An 18201-nucleotide genomic window follows, 5' to 3' on the forward strand; every position below is an offset into this window, starting at 1 on the left:
TGTTTGAACTAAAGAGCACTAGGCCTGGTCTAAAGCAGTTAATTTGTCATCTTTTGGTCTTCCACTGAGGTCTAGTGCCGAGGGCCTTCTGGCGGTTCCCTCGCTACGAGAAGCCAAGTTAAAGGGAACCAGGCAGAGGGCCTTCTTGGTGGTGGCATCCACCCTGTGGAACGCCCTCCCACCAGATGTCAAAGAGAAAAATAACTACCAAACTTTTAGAAGACATCTGAAGGCAGCCCTGTTTAGGGAAGTTTTTAATGTTTAATAGGTTATTGTATTTTAGTGTTCTGTTGGAAGCCTCCCAGAGTGGCTGGGGAAACCCAGCCAGATGGGCAGGGTATAAATAATAAATTATTATTAATTATTTTTATTATTATTCCATGAGAGCTCTTGCCAAGGGTCCTGTCTGCATCCTGCAAGTCCCTTTGATTCTTCAGGTGTGCATTAAATGGTTGCCAAAATCTGCTTTCAGACCATTAATTCCAGCTGTGTTGTGTCTGTGCTTCTCCTACAGAACCAAGTTCCCACTACGTCATATCTTTGAAAGCCTTTAACAATGCTGGGGAGGGAGTCCCGCTTTATGAGAGCGCCACTACCAGATCTCTGACAGGTGAGTTGGAATGCTTGGCTGATACGTTTGCCCATTTCTATCGCTAACTCTCTCTTAGCAATGCATGTGCTTAGGAAACAGGGGATGTGTATGTAAGGTGAGTATATGCGTTTTTAATTGGATTACCTGCACCGATGAGTATAATGCACTAGGTTGGATGTGGTGATCTTTAAAAGTTGAGAAAGTGTGTCAGGACTGGCTCAGAAATGCATGATCATTGCTTTCAGGTGCATGACTGCGCTGACCCCATAGCGCTGCATCTGAGATGGCATCGTGCAATATAAATGTAGCTGTGTTACATATCTGTGATGACTTATCCACACATGAAAACAGCTTTTAAGGGTTCCTTCTCATCAGAAAAAAACAAGAATGCTGAAGGGAGGGGGTAATCTGTGGTCCTCCAGATATTGTTGGGCTGAAGCTCACATCATCCCTGGCCATTGGCCATGCTGACTGGGGCTGATGGAGGTTGGAGTCCCCTGCTGTCTGGAGGACCACAGGTTCTCCATTTCTGATTAAGGCCATTCTTGCATTGCATGCAAAACAGAAGAAGAAGTGGATGACTTGTTCCAAGCATGTTGCATGGGAGAATGGCATGGGGCGGAGCCTTGTGCTGGATCATTCACAGTACTGAATGCATGCTCATTCACACCTTCAGTTTGGTTCTTGAGCAATAAGCCATAAATGCCAGAATAGAATAGGTACCTGAAAGGGGGAAGGATACACAACCAATGATTCCCTACATCTATCATGTAGAACTGATGGGGGAACCCCGAATCACTGTGCATTGTGTGAGTTGTGTATCAATATGCATTGGAGATGGTCTACACAGCCTGCCTTCCATTCTTCAAGTCTACTGAACTCCTATAATCCTTTTACAAGACTCCACACACCCATGTCTTAGATTATGTCTGGGGATGGAAGTGGAGATGGAGGAAAGAGTCACCACAGCCTGAAATCCTGTGTTTCACCCGGACCATCATCTTTCATTGTCCTACAGCCTCAAAGTAACTGTAACCCTTGCAAGTTTCCAAGATGAAAGGAGTGTGTCTGCCTTCTTTGCTCCAAATGGATTGCAAATATATCCCTTTGCCATAACCATCTCTCCCCCCCCCAATGATTCTCTTTTGCCTCTGAGGTCACAAGTGGGGAAACCATGTGTGCAACTGTTTATTAAGGTATTTTTATGCCACCCTTCACCACAGGAGACTCATCGCGCTGTGCAAGCGAAATTAAATTCAACAAAAGACAAATACAGTCATTACAACCAAGCCTCATAAAATACCTGCATAGCAAATACAGCAACAGTGTCTTATGTAATAACTGGCTTGACCCACCACACCCCTCCCCTCCACCTCTAAAAGTCGGATGAAAGAGGTGTGTCTTCACCTGCGGCTGACACAAAGGCACTGTAGGGGCAAGGCACAGCTCGGGGGACGGTGGATTTGACCCAGCAGACCTCTGGTTTTTTATCACTAAATTAGAGAATCCATGCAGTGCCCAGTTGCCCAGTGCTCTTTGATAAGGACAAGTACTTACAATGCTGTAAAATGTGAGCTGAATAAATTACTGAAGCTGTTAACACCTGTGGAGATAGTTGTATTTATTATTTACTATATATATTAGTTGCTTTCCTCACAAAAGGGACCCAAAGCAACTTGTAAAAATGGCTGAATTATAAAGACACACAAGCCGCTCCTTTCTCTTGCACCAATCTAGCCCCACCAAGTTAGGACTTATATCCTAACTTGAATCTGAAGCCTTCAGGGGAGAAGCTCCATAGATTGACTCTCCTCCTGTTAGAAGAATGCTGCTTTGTTGCATTCTTTCAGCAGCATTTCTTTCAACACAAATATTATTCTTCCAGAATAATAAAAGACATTGGTGAAGTCTCTGAAATTGGCAACCTCAAGAGTTGTCATCTCTCTTACCCTAGCACATGCTGTCTCTGTGTTGGTGGGAAGAAATGTCCCCATTCATTTCCATGGAGAACCTTCTTGTATCTATGTAGAATGGGTTTCTCAATTAGGATCAATGTGTGTGCACCCGTGAACACACACACACAGAGTCCTAGTGCAGACATGAAAACACCCCAGCTTCCAGTCTAAAGGTAAAGGGACCCCTGACCATTAGGTCCCGTCGCAGACGACTCTGGGGTTGCGGCGCTCATCTCGTTTTATTGGCCGAGGGAGCCAGCGTACAGCTTCCAGGTCATGTGTCCAGCATGACTAAGCTGCTTCTGGCGAACCAGAGCAGCGCACGGAAACTCCGTTTACCTTCCCACCAGAGTGGTACCTATTTATCTACTTGCACATTGACATGCTTTCAAGCTGCTAGGTTGGCAGGAGCAGGGACTGAGCAACGGGAGCTCACCCCGTCGCAGGGATTCAAACTGCCAACCTTCTAATCGGCAAGCCCTAGGCTCTGTGGTTTAGACCACAGCGCCACCCACGTCCCCTGCTTCCAGGTTATCAAGTAACAATTGAAGGAAAAACTTGCAAAGTCATGGTTCCCGTACTTTTAACTCAGGGATTATATGAGCCTTGAAGAACAGTTACGATGCTGAGAGGCTCCTTAATTTTTTTGCCCCTGTTGAAGGACCTCTTCCTCCCATGTATAGAAAGACCCCCTCCATAAATGTAATTCACTTTCTTTGAATAGACGTTACTTCCATTTTATGGAGTAAAACATTAGGATTCAGGCTATAGTACATTAACAAATCCTGTAATACTATTCTATTCCATTCTACTAATATGTAGTGCAAAATTTAAGATTAGAGAAAAGGGGTGTTTAGTCTTTGGCCAGCTTCATATGTTGCCATTACCTTTACATATGGATGGTAATTTCATCCAATGTGGTTCCTCTTTATAGATGTTATGGTGGTAGCATGGGGTTCAGTTCCACTGAAGCAAATGTGAATCAATCATTATTCTTTCAGGGCATAAAAACCTGACCTTGCATGGATATTTTGGGATGGCAGTGGCAACCGACTCTGATCAAATTGACTCTGTGCGATGTCAACTGTTCCTTTGTCTAGATTTAAATTGAAGGACCAGCGACAGAGCAAAATGAAATGATTATACCTCTCAGAAATGATTACATTTGTGCTGCTGGCTATAAACTCCAGGCAGCCTTGTGACAATGTTCTCTAGTTGAGCAGTTTTACTTTTCAAAATGCCAGATCTGGGCATAATTTGAATATGTAAAGGCCACATTAGAAGAATTCTAACACTGTTGCCCCTCCAGAAATGGGTTTTTGTCATTCCCCCTATCATTTATAAGTTTTGCTAGGCTGAAAATAATCTGCCACAGCCAGCAAAAGTCAGAGACACAGACAAGGATCGGGCAGAGAGGTTGCACTTTGAGATGATATATTAGTACTAATTTAAGACACTGCCAGTTTTGCTCAGCTGTGAATAGCAGTCAGAACCATCCACATCCTTTCTGAAGCATCATTTCCTTCCACGCATATTTCGAGGCTGCTACTGAATGACACTAGAGTTGCAGTATTAGGTTCCAAGACACAGAATCAGTGTGCAATAGAAGCTATCTTTCAAGGGGATGTGAGAGCTCAGTGATGTCTGCTGAGATATAAGCCCCATAAAACTCAATGGAATTTACTCTCAAGAAAGTGTGCATTTGACAACAGCTTCAGTGAGCTAACACAGTGCGGTGGCTAGGTGTACTGGGAGCCCCCAGTGATACTCAGCTCTGACATGAACTCTGAATACTCTAAGTAGTCTTAAGCAAACTGCTCTTTCTTAGTGTCTCCCCTCCATCACCTGAAAGATGCTGATAACCGTGACCTGTTGTAAGCATTACTAAGACAATGTATGAGAAGTGCTTTGAACGTTCCAACATGCCTTACAAATCCTAAGAATTATATCATATTTCCCCCCCACTGGAGCAACGTGTATAATTTGGTAGACAACTGTCGTCTTTCCTCGTGCAAAACCTATCTTGTTCAAAACTTTCCTAAAGTAGAGAAAAGTCAAGTCACTGAGAGCAAAGCAAGAAAGAACAGACTGAATAACAGAACACTAAGGTTGTTCATGAGGAATAGCTGGACCAAATTATAGCATGTTAGCTCCAGGTGGCGAACCATTCCTTGCACCTATGAGTTTTGTGAAGTATTCCCATTTTTTTAAAAAAAGTATTGGAAATCATAAAGAGAGAAAATCTATTATGTTTTCCAATCTTCACCCTTAAAAAAAAACACCTCTCCTAAGAATAAAGTGATCCATACTCTAATAACTTCAGTATGTGGTGGTTTTCCCTTGTAAATGCAACTTCTCCACTCCGGTGGTTGCAAAGGTCACCTCTCCCTCTTCTGTGCATGCAGGTTTTGAAACTTTTCTGAATATATGTTTCTCAAAATGATCTAAGGTTATCTTTTCCTTTTAAAGGTTTTTTGAAGTACATGGTTCTATCAACAGTTGTGTGCCTAACCAGTGAATTGTTATTGTTATTGCTGTTGTTGTTAAAAATGTGGAATATAATCCCTACCAGAGAGTAGGGAACTGCAGGACAGGGAGTTGAATATGGCCTCCAGGCCTCTAGGTCTCAAGAGAGGCCACACCCAGTTCTCAAATAATCCCTGTTGTTTGCCTGAAGGATGGATGTTTAAGTGTGTAGAAAGCTCTGGAATGTAGTCTTCTGTACCAAGGTAAGAATCACATCCATTGCTCTAGCTACCATTGCCTCCGTCCCCACCTATTTTAGTCTCTAGCCCCACCAAGCATTGGTACTTGGCCCTTGAAAGGATGTCCCTTCAGGAATGTGGACCTCAGGTGGTGTCTACTTTGTGAGGAACACAAAGAAGAAATGAAATAGTCTTATAGAGGCAATGTCTTCTTCTACAAAAGGCCACTGAGATGAGCATCTTCTTAGATCAATAAATCTGGACATGAGGCAGAGTGTTGTACATCACATCCTTGAAGTTACTTTCCCAGCCTCTTTTAGTAGCTTGTAAAAATCCTTATGAACCTTTGTAGGTTAGACTTTTATATACATACATATTTTAAGCTGCATCAGCAGGATTCAGCATCAACATCAGGACTCATTTTTGCAACAGTCAGAGTAGCAGCAAAAAAATAGAAGCTCTCAGTATAAATAACGTCTTACCCTCCCTACCCCCTAATGGGCCAATTTTTCCTGTAACTATGGCCTACTGAGAGACAGTGCGGTTAGAGTGCTGGAGATCAAATCTCCATTCAAAAGCTCATTAGGTGATCTTGAACAATTACCTCTCTTGGTTTAACCTACTAAAGAGGGTTGATGCTGAGGGTAAATTGTCACAGAGTGACCATAGCCTACTTTTGCACATCTGAGAACAAAAGGAATGGCTTCAAGGTCAAAGGATGTGTTTTCCAGACTGGCTGATCCCAAGCAATAATTAAGAAATTGACAGCCATGTGTGGATGCAAAGGAGGCCTCGCTTAAGGATTCAGGGGCCCTTTGGCAAGAGATCACTAGTGCACTTCCTTAAAAGTGACGGTGTAAAAATGGAGAAAGCTCCCTTAAGTATGGAGTGCAGAGTCTCCTGCAAACCCATTCCCTGCAAATCCTCAATATGATACGGATGACTCTGGAGGAAGATAATTGTACCACAACACAGTGAGAACCCAGGGAAGACACAGACCATACCAGAGAGACTTTCACTGTCTCCATTTTCCCAGGAAACAAGAAGCTCGGCTGGTTCCTTGGTGAACCTTGAAGAAGAGAAGAAGAAGAGTTTGGATTTGATATCCCGCCTTTCACTCCCTTTAAGGAGTCTCAAAGCGGCTAACATTCTTCTTTCCCTTCCTCCCCCACAACAAACCCTCTGTGAGGTGAGTGGGGCTGAGAGACTTCAGAGAAGTGTGACTAGCCCAAGGTCACCCAGCAGCTGCATGTGAAGGAGCGGAGACGCGAACCCGGTTCCCCAGATTACAAGACTACCACTCTTAACCACTACACCACACTGGCTTGAGCCCTTGGCCAATGACGAATCATGCAAGCCCCAAGCACAGGCTCTGGTGTGAAAATGTATGTGGTCAAAGCAACAAACAAAAAAAGAAAACATGCTCCATTTTCTTTCACTGAGAGCATGCAATTACGTAATGTCAGCTGTCAATGTGCCAACATCAACAAGTGACAATATTCTGGGGAAGGAAATGGTTCAAGTTTTTAGGGTCCTCTTTTTTCAAACACCAGTGGACAGGGGTGCCAACTTGAATAAAATATTGGGGATCCATGTAAGCCCCGCCCTACATAACTACACAACATTTGAATGGCAATGCTCATCCACTTTGGGGGACCCTGGCCCCCTCAAATATTTTATGGGGGGTGAAGGGACCTTGGCCCCTAGCAGTTGGCTCCTATGCCAATGGATTAGATTACTGAGATGCCTCTGGTTTTGCTGCTTAGCAATGAAATAGCTCAAAATCCAAATCATCCCAATGGACTCCAACCATTAATATTGCTAGACTGGATTATTATTATTTTCACTGTGTCATATGCAAGAGGCCTTCAAATTGCTAGATCTCCCAAGGCAGATAAAATGTAAAAGGAAGATGTAAAGTGTTTCATATATTTAATGTACAACACACATTACCTTTTGGCTAGAGCCATGGAAACTTGCAATATTGCATCTATAAATTTTTCTATTACTTCATTTTTGAGGGTGGGAGAATGGATGTTTGGTTTACAAGTGGAACTTGAAAGCTCTAAGAACAAATGGGTAATATTCTCCATTATTCTCCAACAGAGGCATAAATCACGTTGCATAGTCTACTTGAATTTCATGCACAAATGAAAATTTGGCATGTTCTGTTCTGTACTGAAGTTTCATAAGGTAGTCCTCAAGGATGAAAAAGTGGGGGGGGACCCCCACAGTAATATACCCACTCTGCCCGAATTTATGGTTCTGCATAAATTTCCGATAGCATTTTTCTCTTGGGTGTTTTTATTTTTATTCAAAACACTGCTGTACTGCTTGATAATTGTTTGGAAAATTTGCAGAATTAATTGCTTTTATAAAATGTACTTTTTAAAAAAGACATACAGCTAGACAGACAGACACAGAGGAAATGATCTAATACTCAACTAGGATATTTCACAGATATTATACTTTGATTTGACTTCTACAAGTATGACTCCTTATCTACTTCACCCAGAATAGTATAATGAGTTTGCTAACATAAAATTCATTAGCCTAGTTCAGGTGTAATGGGATTTGATGTAATAGAAAACCAAGCTCTCAGGCTTGTATACTTCCCTCTCCCCTTCTTTCTTACCTCTGGTTGTAAACTAACCACAGTGTTCTATGACATCCAAATGCAGGTAACTGCGGTTAGCGAAATCTAGCCAGGATCAAAATGTAGTCTTCTGAAAGCATCATTTGATAAACAAACCACAATCTCCAGAGTTAAGCCATCACAGGAAATTGTGGTTTCTAAATTGAGGTTCATTTAAAAAAGCAGAACAGGGGACTTTTGATCTTCTCATCTGGCATGTGAAAAAGGAAAAGTGTCAGGGAGACAACAGAAGCCAAAGATTGATGCTGACTCAATGTGTGGTGTAATCTCCACCATTTCAAAAAACATGCATCAAAAAGCAGAGAACTCGAGAGAGCTTCAAAACTGTAATCCAGATCTGCCAAATTCAAAAAATTTTGAAATGCTATGCTTTTTATATATTCTGCAGTGTGTTGACAAAACCCCAGAATGTACTCTGGAGGTTGTTGGAATGTGACAATTTGTGCCTTCAAAATGTCTGCTTCCATGGCCTAGAGATTGTCATGCCACGTAGCGCATTGTAAAGGAAAAAGGCTCAGCTGAGGCCCAGAAGAAGCAGTGCTGTTTAGTCCTCAAGCAGTAGACAGACACGATTCTGAACAAATCAATTATCCATCTGTAGCCGTGAATCATTTTTAACAGCATCAAACTAACAAAAATGGATCACCATCGCAATTAGCTGCATATTCCCTAACCCTCCCCACACTTTACACATTCAACAGAGGCAAATACATTTCCCCCCAAATACTCACAGCTTTACTTACCTTTTCTGAAAATTTGGATTGGGTTGTATCCAACACTGCCATTCCAGAACAGATTTCCACTCCTGCCTTGGAATATTCTCCTCCTCTCCACTGTAGCTCTCTACTGCACTTTCAGAAAGGTTACGGGACCCTCTGGAGGAGATTTGGAAGGCGTGGGGAAGGAAGAGGAAGGTGAAGTCCCAAACAAACCATGACTTGCACAGCTTTGGATATAACTTAGTATGAATGTTTGAACCTGGTTTCATCCTGCTGTCCCAGCTGTTGTTGCTTCGCAGCGCCATTTTCTAATTTTTAACTTGTCCTCACTGACCAATGGACCTTATTTACAATTTAATTTTCTGCGTGAGGTCACATTGTTCGGTTTACAAATATCATTTACCCTATCTCATCAAATGTAGTCTCATGATGCTGTAAACAAAATCGCTGGAATCATTACAGAATCACTGCGGAATTACTTGAATGCAGTAAGTGAGAGCAAGGCTGGTGGGTGAGGACATGGAGTAACAAAAACATCACAGAGGAGAACAGCATCACAACACAGCAGATATTTTCAATGAGCCCTGAAAGTAGTCATAAAGAGAAACGCATTTCAATGCTCACAATAATGAGGAAAAGCAAGACAAATAGTTTTGGCTCAGGATTAATCCCCCACACATAAGCCCATACTGTTCTGACTTCCCTGAAAACAAAATGTTAAGCAGATGGTACAATGTTCAGAGAACAAATTATCAAGCAATTCTGAAAGAGAGAGGCAGTAATACAGGTAACTCTAACATGCACTGCATTTACAAAACAAGGCTTTCAAATAACTTCTGCTTTAGGACATTGTAGGGAATTTTAAAAATAACGCATTGATTATGTGTTTCCTTGAAAAGGCTTGTGGATCATTCTGAAAACACACCAAGTATTGCAACTTCACTGGGAGAAAAGAAAGCAAAATAGTGTAATGAGAATGCATATGATTATGCCTTTAATGTTGGTTTGCTCTTGACAAATTAATGTGAGTTAACTTGTTGCTCATGTATTTTACAATTAATGGCTGTTTGTTTGTTTTTCTCCTGTTCCTATATTCTCCTCCCACCATCTTTATTGCCATACATTTAACCCATTGTGATGTGTATCTCACTGGTGGCTGTTTATTTATTTGTTTCTTTGACGATGCTGTTCTTTATTTTAATTTGTGGTATGCTCGTTTTTTTCTGGTGGCTTTTGTGACCCAGATCCCATTGACCCATTAGAAGTTGATTTTTATCCTTTGCTTGATGATTTCCCTACCTCAGTCCCAGATATCTCCACCCCCATGCTCCCACCAGTAGGTGTCCAGGCTGTCGCGTTAACCCACGACGCCGTGAGGGTCAGCTGGGCAGACAACTCTGTCCCCAAGAATCAAAAGACAACAGAGGTTCGGTTTTACACAGTCCGATGGAGAACCAGCTACTCTACAAGTGCAAAATACAAGGTGAAGTTTCGATGTAGTAATGAACGGGCTTCTCTTTCTGAATCCCAACATTTGCTCAAAAAATCATCTAGATGGGCATGTTATGAGCAGGGCTCTACATACCCCACAGTTCCAGAAACCATGGTTTCATACTGCTGAGCAGAAATGGGGAACTTGTGGTGCTCCAAACATTATTGAACTCCAGCTTCCATTAGCTCCAAGCAGCAGGAATGATAGAATCTGTAACCCAACAATGTGTAGAGATTCTCCACTGCTGATGTGAAGGATTGCTTGAGAATGGGAGCCTCATGAGGCATTGACCACTAATTTTCAAACTTATCTTCACACCCATAGGGACCAGAATCTTTATAGCTAAGCACTCAGCTTCCATTTCCACTTTCATAAACAAAACTGTCTATACAACACACCCCACCAGAGGCTCTGTCTTGCGGCCAAGATTAGGGGGGCAGCACAAAACATGTGTGCATTGTGTGCCATGCACCCATGATGTCATGTCCCCAGCATGTATTGTGCACAATGTTGCATCATTGGGAGGAGGACGAGCATGGAGCCCACCACAGCATGGCTTTCTCTCTTGCGGTCAGGAGGAGCCAGCCACTGAACCGCTCTGCGCTTGACTCCATGCTTGGCCTCCTCCTGCCCCTCAATACTGAGGGGGCCAAAGACACTTCCACCCCTAGGAGTTGGTACATTTGACCCCTGCCCACTTGTGAAGAGGGTCACTGAATCCTCAAGAGCCCTGGAAAATGTGGGAACTAAGCTGCGTACATGGGAACATAGGAAGCCACCTTCTACCAAGGCAGGTCATTGGTCTGTCTAACTCAGAATTTTCTACACTGATTGGCATCAGCTTTCCAGGGTTTCATGCAGGAGACATAGCTGAACCTACCAGGAGATTCTGGGGATTAAACCTGAGAACTTCTGCATGCAAAGCAGATACTCTTCCAAAGGCCTACATCCCTTCCTGAGTTGTTCTAAAGTTGCAGAATAGTCCATGATCCTCACTGCTGGCTTCCTCTGGTTCTGCTGCTCATTTTCATACTTCAAGATAAAAACTTGCCATTCTCAAGTGGGTCCTTAATGCAACCTTAAACAAGAGATAGATGAGGAGAAATATTGTATTACCAAAGTCCCAATATACCTATTAGGACCCTTCTGTTTGCCTGTTCTTAGCACACTTCCATCAACAAGATGAATAATGCATTGGCCTCCATAAAACGCGTGATCAAAAGCACACACTTAACCAAGCCAAAGCACAAACAAGCACAAGGTATTAACATCAGAACTTTTTATAAGAGCATCAGTACATATTTACCCAAGAGGCAGCAGAGGTGTTTTCGATCACCTGATTAAATATGTAGGAATGCGGCTCAGAATGTCCTTGTTGCAAAGGACAGGTAAATAAGCATTATTATGTGTGTGTGTGTTTTTTAAAGGAACAACTTCTTCAATAAAGTGAGTGTTATAGGTCCCAGGTAGGGTTTAATATAATATCAAAAAAGTAATTCAAACCAAAGTAGTCCAGTAACATTTTTAAAAACTTGTTTGTCCCATAAAGGGCATGCAATGTCCCAACCCAGCTTGAATAGGCTAGGACACTGCTTTTTCACAACCTGTGGTGGGGGAAAAGTTAGTCCCTGGTGTGCACCAGTGTAGAGCTGAACTGAAATGTCTCCTCCCCCATGTTTACAAGTCCATTTTCAGGCCAGGAAGTTGGGTGAGGGGCTTTTTAATTGTCCTTCCATTTTTCCCGAATTTCTTAGCATTTATGGTCCCCAGGGAGCATGCAATGCAATGTCAAAGCTTGATGGATGGGAAATAATCAAGGGATGGGATACAGTTGAAGAGAAGGAAGACCCAGAGTAAAAAGGGATGGATATTAGCAAATACAGTTACAAATAATTGTATTTGAAGAATAGCGAATGAGAGGGGGGTGGGGACTGATCAATAGGTTTGTGAGAATGGAAGGTTTTGAGGAACAATTTGAAGAAAGGGAGCGTCCCTGATAAGTGAGGGTCCCTGAATGAGGAACTAGCCTCAGAAGATCATTCTCAAAGTTGGTTTTCCATCAGGAATATAGCATGATTGTCCTTTATACCTATATTTTCTGTCCCTCCCCCCTTTATAGTCCGCAGACACAACAGCCTTGAGTCACACCGTATCGGGACTGAAGCCAAATACCATGTATGAGTTCTCAGTCATGGTCACGAAAGGTCGAAGGTCGAGCACATGGAGTATGACAGCTCACGCTACTACTTACGAGGCAGGTATGTCTCTGTTAGGTTTCTTCCCCCAGTGTTTTCAAATGTTGGCAAGTTTATTTTAATGGCTTCCACTGCAACCATCCACTTCCGCTGCTAACACAGATTGCATTTTCCTTTGGCCACATTTTACTGTGTTGCTGCGAAAAGCACGACACATTCTAGGGGGAAGCATGGCAAAACAGGCCCATCACCTAGCAGCTGCTTTTTGGCTCCAATCCAGGATTGCTGCACTTTAATAAATAGGTTAGGTAGTATTTACAATACTACGCTGCATAAATGCAGTGAACTTCAAAGACCTTTCCTGCTAATGATGAGGCATCATTGCAATTCATTTTTCAAAAGAGCTCGAGATCAGATGAAAACATGTGTAGAAATCCTCTTTTATTATTAGAAAGAGAGAAAACCATGTTCTGCACTAATTTATCAAGTGCTCAAGTAGTCTGACAGCATCCAAGCATGGATGTATGAAGGCAAAGTTTTGTTTTGAAACCGTATTACCCCTCTCTGTTCTAACTACATGCAAAAATCAGTGAAAAAAGGCAACCATGAACAACACAAAGTCTTGAGTTGTTCTTCTATAACTTCCTCAGTGTTTTGAATTATTTGCATATATATTCAGGCACTTTCAGGTTCTAAGCTGTCATTTCAGATAACCACTCTGCAGTCTGACGATAGTTTAATGACTGCTGATTGCATTTATTTTTTCAGCTGCTGTCTTTATCTATTGTACAGGAATTGTTGTGTTTTAAACTGAATTTTATTGTTCCAAGATAGCTATGGCAAAGGGTAGGTTATAAATATTATAAATATTAATCATATTGGGCAACATCCAAACCTAAATAAATCACATTTATTTAGATTGGTGCTGCATATACAACAGTTTAATGTATTGCTTTGGGGTTTCTGTTTTGAAGCTGGGAATATTGATTTCACAGTAGGTAAGCGCAGAATATTCTCAAACAGTACTTTGCGTGTATATTTTCACTTTGTGTTCAAGCCCTTCTTGTTGCCATTGTTTACCCCCTAACTATTACACTTTCAATGTCAGCATGACCATATCCCCTCCCTCATTCCTGGTTCATTCATGAGTCCTGGATCTCCACCAATCAGAGGTCATATAACAAATACCAGTGCCTCACAATGGCTCTTTTACACACTCATTTCCCATTAATACACCTAACAAATGGAGGGGGTAGATGAACCACAGCTTGCAGTTCTGCCCTCAGCCTCTGGATCCTCCCTTGAAGTCTGAAAACTCAGGGCAATCTCTAAAAGGGAAATCTAGAGCTGTAACTGCTCTTTAAATTTAGACTTCCTCCACTGTTAGGGACCTTGCACAACTAGGGTCCCCAATCATACATTCCTGGAGATGCCCCCTTTTCAGATGTTCTGCACAACATGTTGATGTCAGCCTGGGGACAGTGGTCGGGAACTGTGCTTACAGTCACAGAGCTAGTGTGGTGTAGTGGTTAAGAGTGGTGGATTTGTAATCTGGTGAATAGGGTTCGCTTCCCCACTCCTCCACATGCAGCTGCTGGGTAACCTTGGGCTAGTCACACTTCTTTGAGGCCTCTCAGCCTCATTCACCTCACAGAGTGTTTGTTGTGGGGGAGGAAGGGAAAGGAGATTGTTAGCCGCTTTGAGACTCCTTAAGGGGAGTGAAAGGTGGGATATCAAGTCCAAACTCCTCCTCCTCCACCACCACTTCTTCTTCTTCTTCTTCTTCTTCTTCTTCTTCTTCTTCTTCTTCTTCTTCTTCTTCTTCTTCTCATGCAACCCCCTTCATGTGTAGGGTATACAGAGCCAACCTTTGATTACATCCTGACATCAGTATGGGGAAATGGGTGAATGTTTTCAGAAGCGCTGTTAATTTCCCTTTTTAAATAAGATTTTCAACCACATGTTATTAGTTTCAGCAGGCTTAATTAGGTGCTGCTAATCAGCAAGTCTCCATTGCCAGCCTCCTAAATTTTCTTTTAAGGTACAGTTCATCCCTGTATTGTTGTTGAGAAATAGCTCCATTCCCTCTCTCTTTTGCCTAGCCCCCTGGACTAGATTTCCAAAACTCTTGGGGAGAGAAAGGGGTATGTGGAAAAGACAAGGAGAAAGGTAGAGGGAAGAGAAGAGCAGGGATCAAAGAAGGGTGTTTTCTGCGTTTATCCTGCCAAGTGTATCGTCCTTGGTCAGGCAGCCAAGAAGACAGTCACCCAGCAGCTGATCTTGGATGTCATGAAAGGGCAACTAATCATTAGCTATTTAATTTATTGTTGTTGCATTTTTTGTAGCAGGGAGGGGGAAGAGGCCCCTGTGGGATGCTCTTTTCAAGTGTCCAAATAACTCACCTGGCCTTGAGTGGAATGCCAACTTTGCTGCCCCAACACAGGCAAGCAAAATTCCTTGCCTACCTTCCGAAGCCCCTCACATTTAAGAAGTGTATGGCATAAAAGCTGGCAACATTGCATTGCAAGGGGTTGGCCTAGATGACCCTCAGGGTCCCTTCCAACTCTACAATTCTATGATATGTCCAAATGAATTGGCTGTTACTATACCTCACTCTGCCTAAATGGCAGTTCTGGCCCTGCTTATCAGTACCTTTGTTGCGCACTGTGCCCAATGTTGTTTAGCTTTCATTTCCAATATGTCACCTTACACATTTATCTGTTGTTGTTGTTTTTTGCCTTCTCCTAAGCCCCAACCTCTGCTCCCAAGGATTTGACAGTCATTACTCGAGAAGGGAAGCCCCGGGCTGTCATTGTCAGCTGGCAACCTCCATTAGAAGCCAACGGGAAAATTACTGGTAAGGTCCTCTCACCTTCTATGTCTTCTTTTCCTTTTCACACCCAATACATAGAGTTGTGTGCCTTTAAACAGAGCCCACCACAAAATCATAGGGGTTTGGGGGGTAGCGATGAGTGGAACAGAACCATCACTCTCCATAAACACAGAGGGGGTTCAAGTCTCTATTCCAGGCTACAAACGTTTCTGCCCTGATCTCTTTTTCTAGCCTGAGTTTCTAACAGTGTCCCCAGAGTCAGCAAGGAAATAGACTATCCCTCTTCAAGATCCACTCCAGGAATCATGTTGGAAATACAGGACCACAAAATTCGGGTGGGAATCTAATTGAGATAAATTCCATATGCAAGTGGCCTCCCCACCCATAAATGGCATGGAATTTGCTGTCAGTGGAAACACCACAAAAATGGCAGTGCCGTCAAGTTTGGGGGCATATTTTCTAAGGAAGGATCAGTCTATTTCTAGCTCGTGTCACTCTCAATATGTGTTTATTGATAAGTCTGTTGCGTCTAAGGATGGGGAAGGCATTCAATCCAGTCCACATTTAAAAGCAAACTTAGCTGATTTGCACATTCTGCAGCTATACGTGAATCAAAGCACTGCCGTCTTTTGAAAGCCATGCGTACCTGAATTTTGCAATGCGCTTCCCTGGCTAAGTAATGTGCACATCAATTAATAGACCAGGGTAAAGTATGCATATGAATGCAGATATTAGTGAAAATAACATTGCAATTCGTTATGTTATGGGGAAATAGCTTTGCAAAAATGTAAGGAAGTGTTGCATATAAAAATGTGTGTGTAGTGGGAGAAATCTGTGTGAAAATTGTGAAGAATTTTCATAAGAACTTCTCTCTCTTTTTTAAGCAAACTGATATGGAAATGCACAGAACTGAACTTAAGATTGGGAAAATGAGAAACTGGGAGGGTCCAAAATGTGCATATTCACCTGTCCTTATTTGTGCTCCGTTTCTGCATTAATCTGACCCCCCATAACAAGCTGAATAAAAATCCATATCAAATACAGATTGAAATATGTAATTAAATATGCATTTGATCACAGCACCATTCTTCCAAATAACCATTGCTGGGAAAGGACAGTGAAAGAGGGCTGTTAACACTGTGTGCTCTACCTGTGCATCTCTCATCAGCCTGTAGCTGCCCACTGTGGAAAGCAGGGTGCTCTGACTCATCGAGATAGTCTCTCCTTGCCTACTTATATGCTCCGTAACTAGCATAAGAGTACATGCCCATTTTGCTTACCTTACTGGGGCAGCTGTATCATTGCCAAATCCAGGTGAGAATTGAACAGGCTCCAGGTTCTGTCCACTGGTGTTCCTACACAGAGCAGACCCATCACAACTAATGTAGATTCATTCATTTAATTGCTTCTCCCCTGAGTAGAAGTTCATCGGATATAGCTCAGTGCAGCTAGACACTATAGAATAGGGAAGTGGTTTTGCGCAGAGCTCCCATAGTTGGGAGAAAATTCCAGCCACTATTTTTGTTGGTTTGTTTTTTTTATTCCAGCTGGCAAAAGGGTCCAGTAATTAATTCAGTGCAAGGGAGAGTTGATGAGAAAGGAACAAAGTGAGTCCTTGGTTTTTCATGGACGAAAATACTGAATGCATTAAAAAGAACATAGCCCTCCAGAGCAAAGGTCTTCCGATGTGTTCTGCTCAGTGGCAATTAGGGATAGCTAATAATAAGCAGGCTGTTTGACAATAATGTAAAACATAACGTACATAATGATAGGGTGCCTGGCCTGACACATTATGGTAAGATTTATTGGTGGATATTTAACTTTGTAATAGCAAGGTAAGGCACTGATGATCTGAAACCCTTTAATACTGACTGACAAGTTCTGAGCTTAATGAATGGTATACAATGACAGACCTTATCCCCGCAAATATTGCCGTAACATCGCTGCCTAATTAAGATCTCCATTAGGAGTCTGTAATGCTAATTTGCTATGAAAAATAGAACAGAGCTGCTTTTAAAAGAAACAAATAAATAAATGAAAACCCAGAGATGTTGCATTTAAATGACGCCTTTAGGCTATTAATGAATATCTCCAAAGCATGTGATTATGATGAAGAATATTGTGCAGCGTATGAAATGTGCTGACTATGACCTCGTAGATTGGAACAATGGAGTTAGAGATCTGAAAACCTTTCACTCACAGTGTATATTTACATGTCTGGAGAAGGGGGGGGGCGGCGGAATCAATTATCCTAATCCAGCAACTTCATTGTGTGTGGAAGGAGACACTGACAGTGCATTCCTATATGTGTCTACTCAGAAATACTGTAAGTCTCATTGAGTTCAATGGAACTTTCTCCCAAACCCATAATAAACCATTGCATCTAAATGCTAGGACTGAAATCAGTTTGAGCAGAAATGAGACTATATACTGACACACATCCAAATGCTTTCTGGGTAACCCATTTGCTCACTCTGCCTGGAAAGAGGAATGCGCAGGAGGAGAGTATTAAAATTCTCCCCTTCCCTGCCAGGCCATCTTTGTGTAAATGCAAATATGTGGCTGTTCTACCTGCCAAGCAGCCCTTCCCTTATAGCTTAGTGTGTCTACCAGAACACTCTTTTGCACACAGACTATTTGCAGCAGGAGCATCAATAGTCTGCATGCTGAGAGGCCGGGTAGGAGCAAGCCACTGGATGTACCATGGTGAGATGCAGAAGTTCCTGAAGTCAATGGAAGCCTTACTGTGCATGTGGGATCTGTGTGTGCACATTGACATGCCTTGCGTTGGGCCTTCTGGTGTGCTCTCATGCAAGTAGAGATAACAAGATTCCAGCAAGACAGACTTGAGCACCTAGCACAAGGTCTCAGGAAGCCCTGGTGGCCCAAGATGGTGAGGTGCCATCCTGGTGCCCCCTCCCACTTCTAGTAAACTTCCCAAGCAGTGATCAGGGCTGCCTCCCCACTTTTCTGCATTTTTACCAGTGTACCCTGCAAATTGGGGATGCGGGTGGAGCTGTGGGTTAAACCACAGAGCCTAGGACTTGCCAGTCA

At 42.6% G+C, this 18201-nt stretch overlaps 1 protein-coding gene across 3 annotated transcripts in view; it reads left to right on the plus strand.

Moving 5' to 3' along the window:
• DCC (DCC netrin 1 receptor) overlaps positions 1 to 18201 on the plus strand; it is a gene marked incomplete at its 5' end in the record, with an annotated part of 927493 nt that overhangs the window by 818712 nt on the left and 90580 nt on the right. For 2 of the 3 annotated variants that reach the window (XM_083575505.1, XM_083575507.1), the window contains 4 exons: positions 515 to 610; positions 9872 to 10110; positions 12239 to 12377; positions 15064 to 15171. In XM_083575505.1, the coding sequence (XP_083431631.1) occupies positions 515 to 610; positions 9872 to 10110; positions 12239 to 12377; positions 15064 to 15171 (582 nt within the window). The remainder of the gene's footprint in view (positions 1 to 514; positions 611 to 9871; positions 10111 to 12238; positions 12378 to 15063; positions 15172 to 18201) is intronic. The other variant, XM_083575506.1, reaches the window with a different exon arrangement.

The sequence above is a fragment of the Podarcis filfolensis genome, assembly GCF_964270895.1.
Source record: "Podarcis filfolensis genome assembly, chromosome: 11".
NCBI classification, from domain to species: domain Eukaryota; kingdom Metazoa; phylum Chordata; class Lepidosauria; order Squamata; family Lacertidae; genus Podarcis; species Podarcis filfolensis.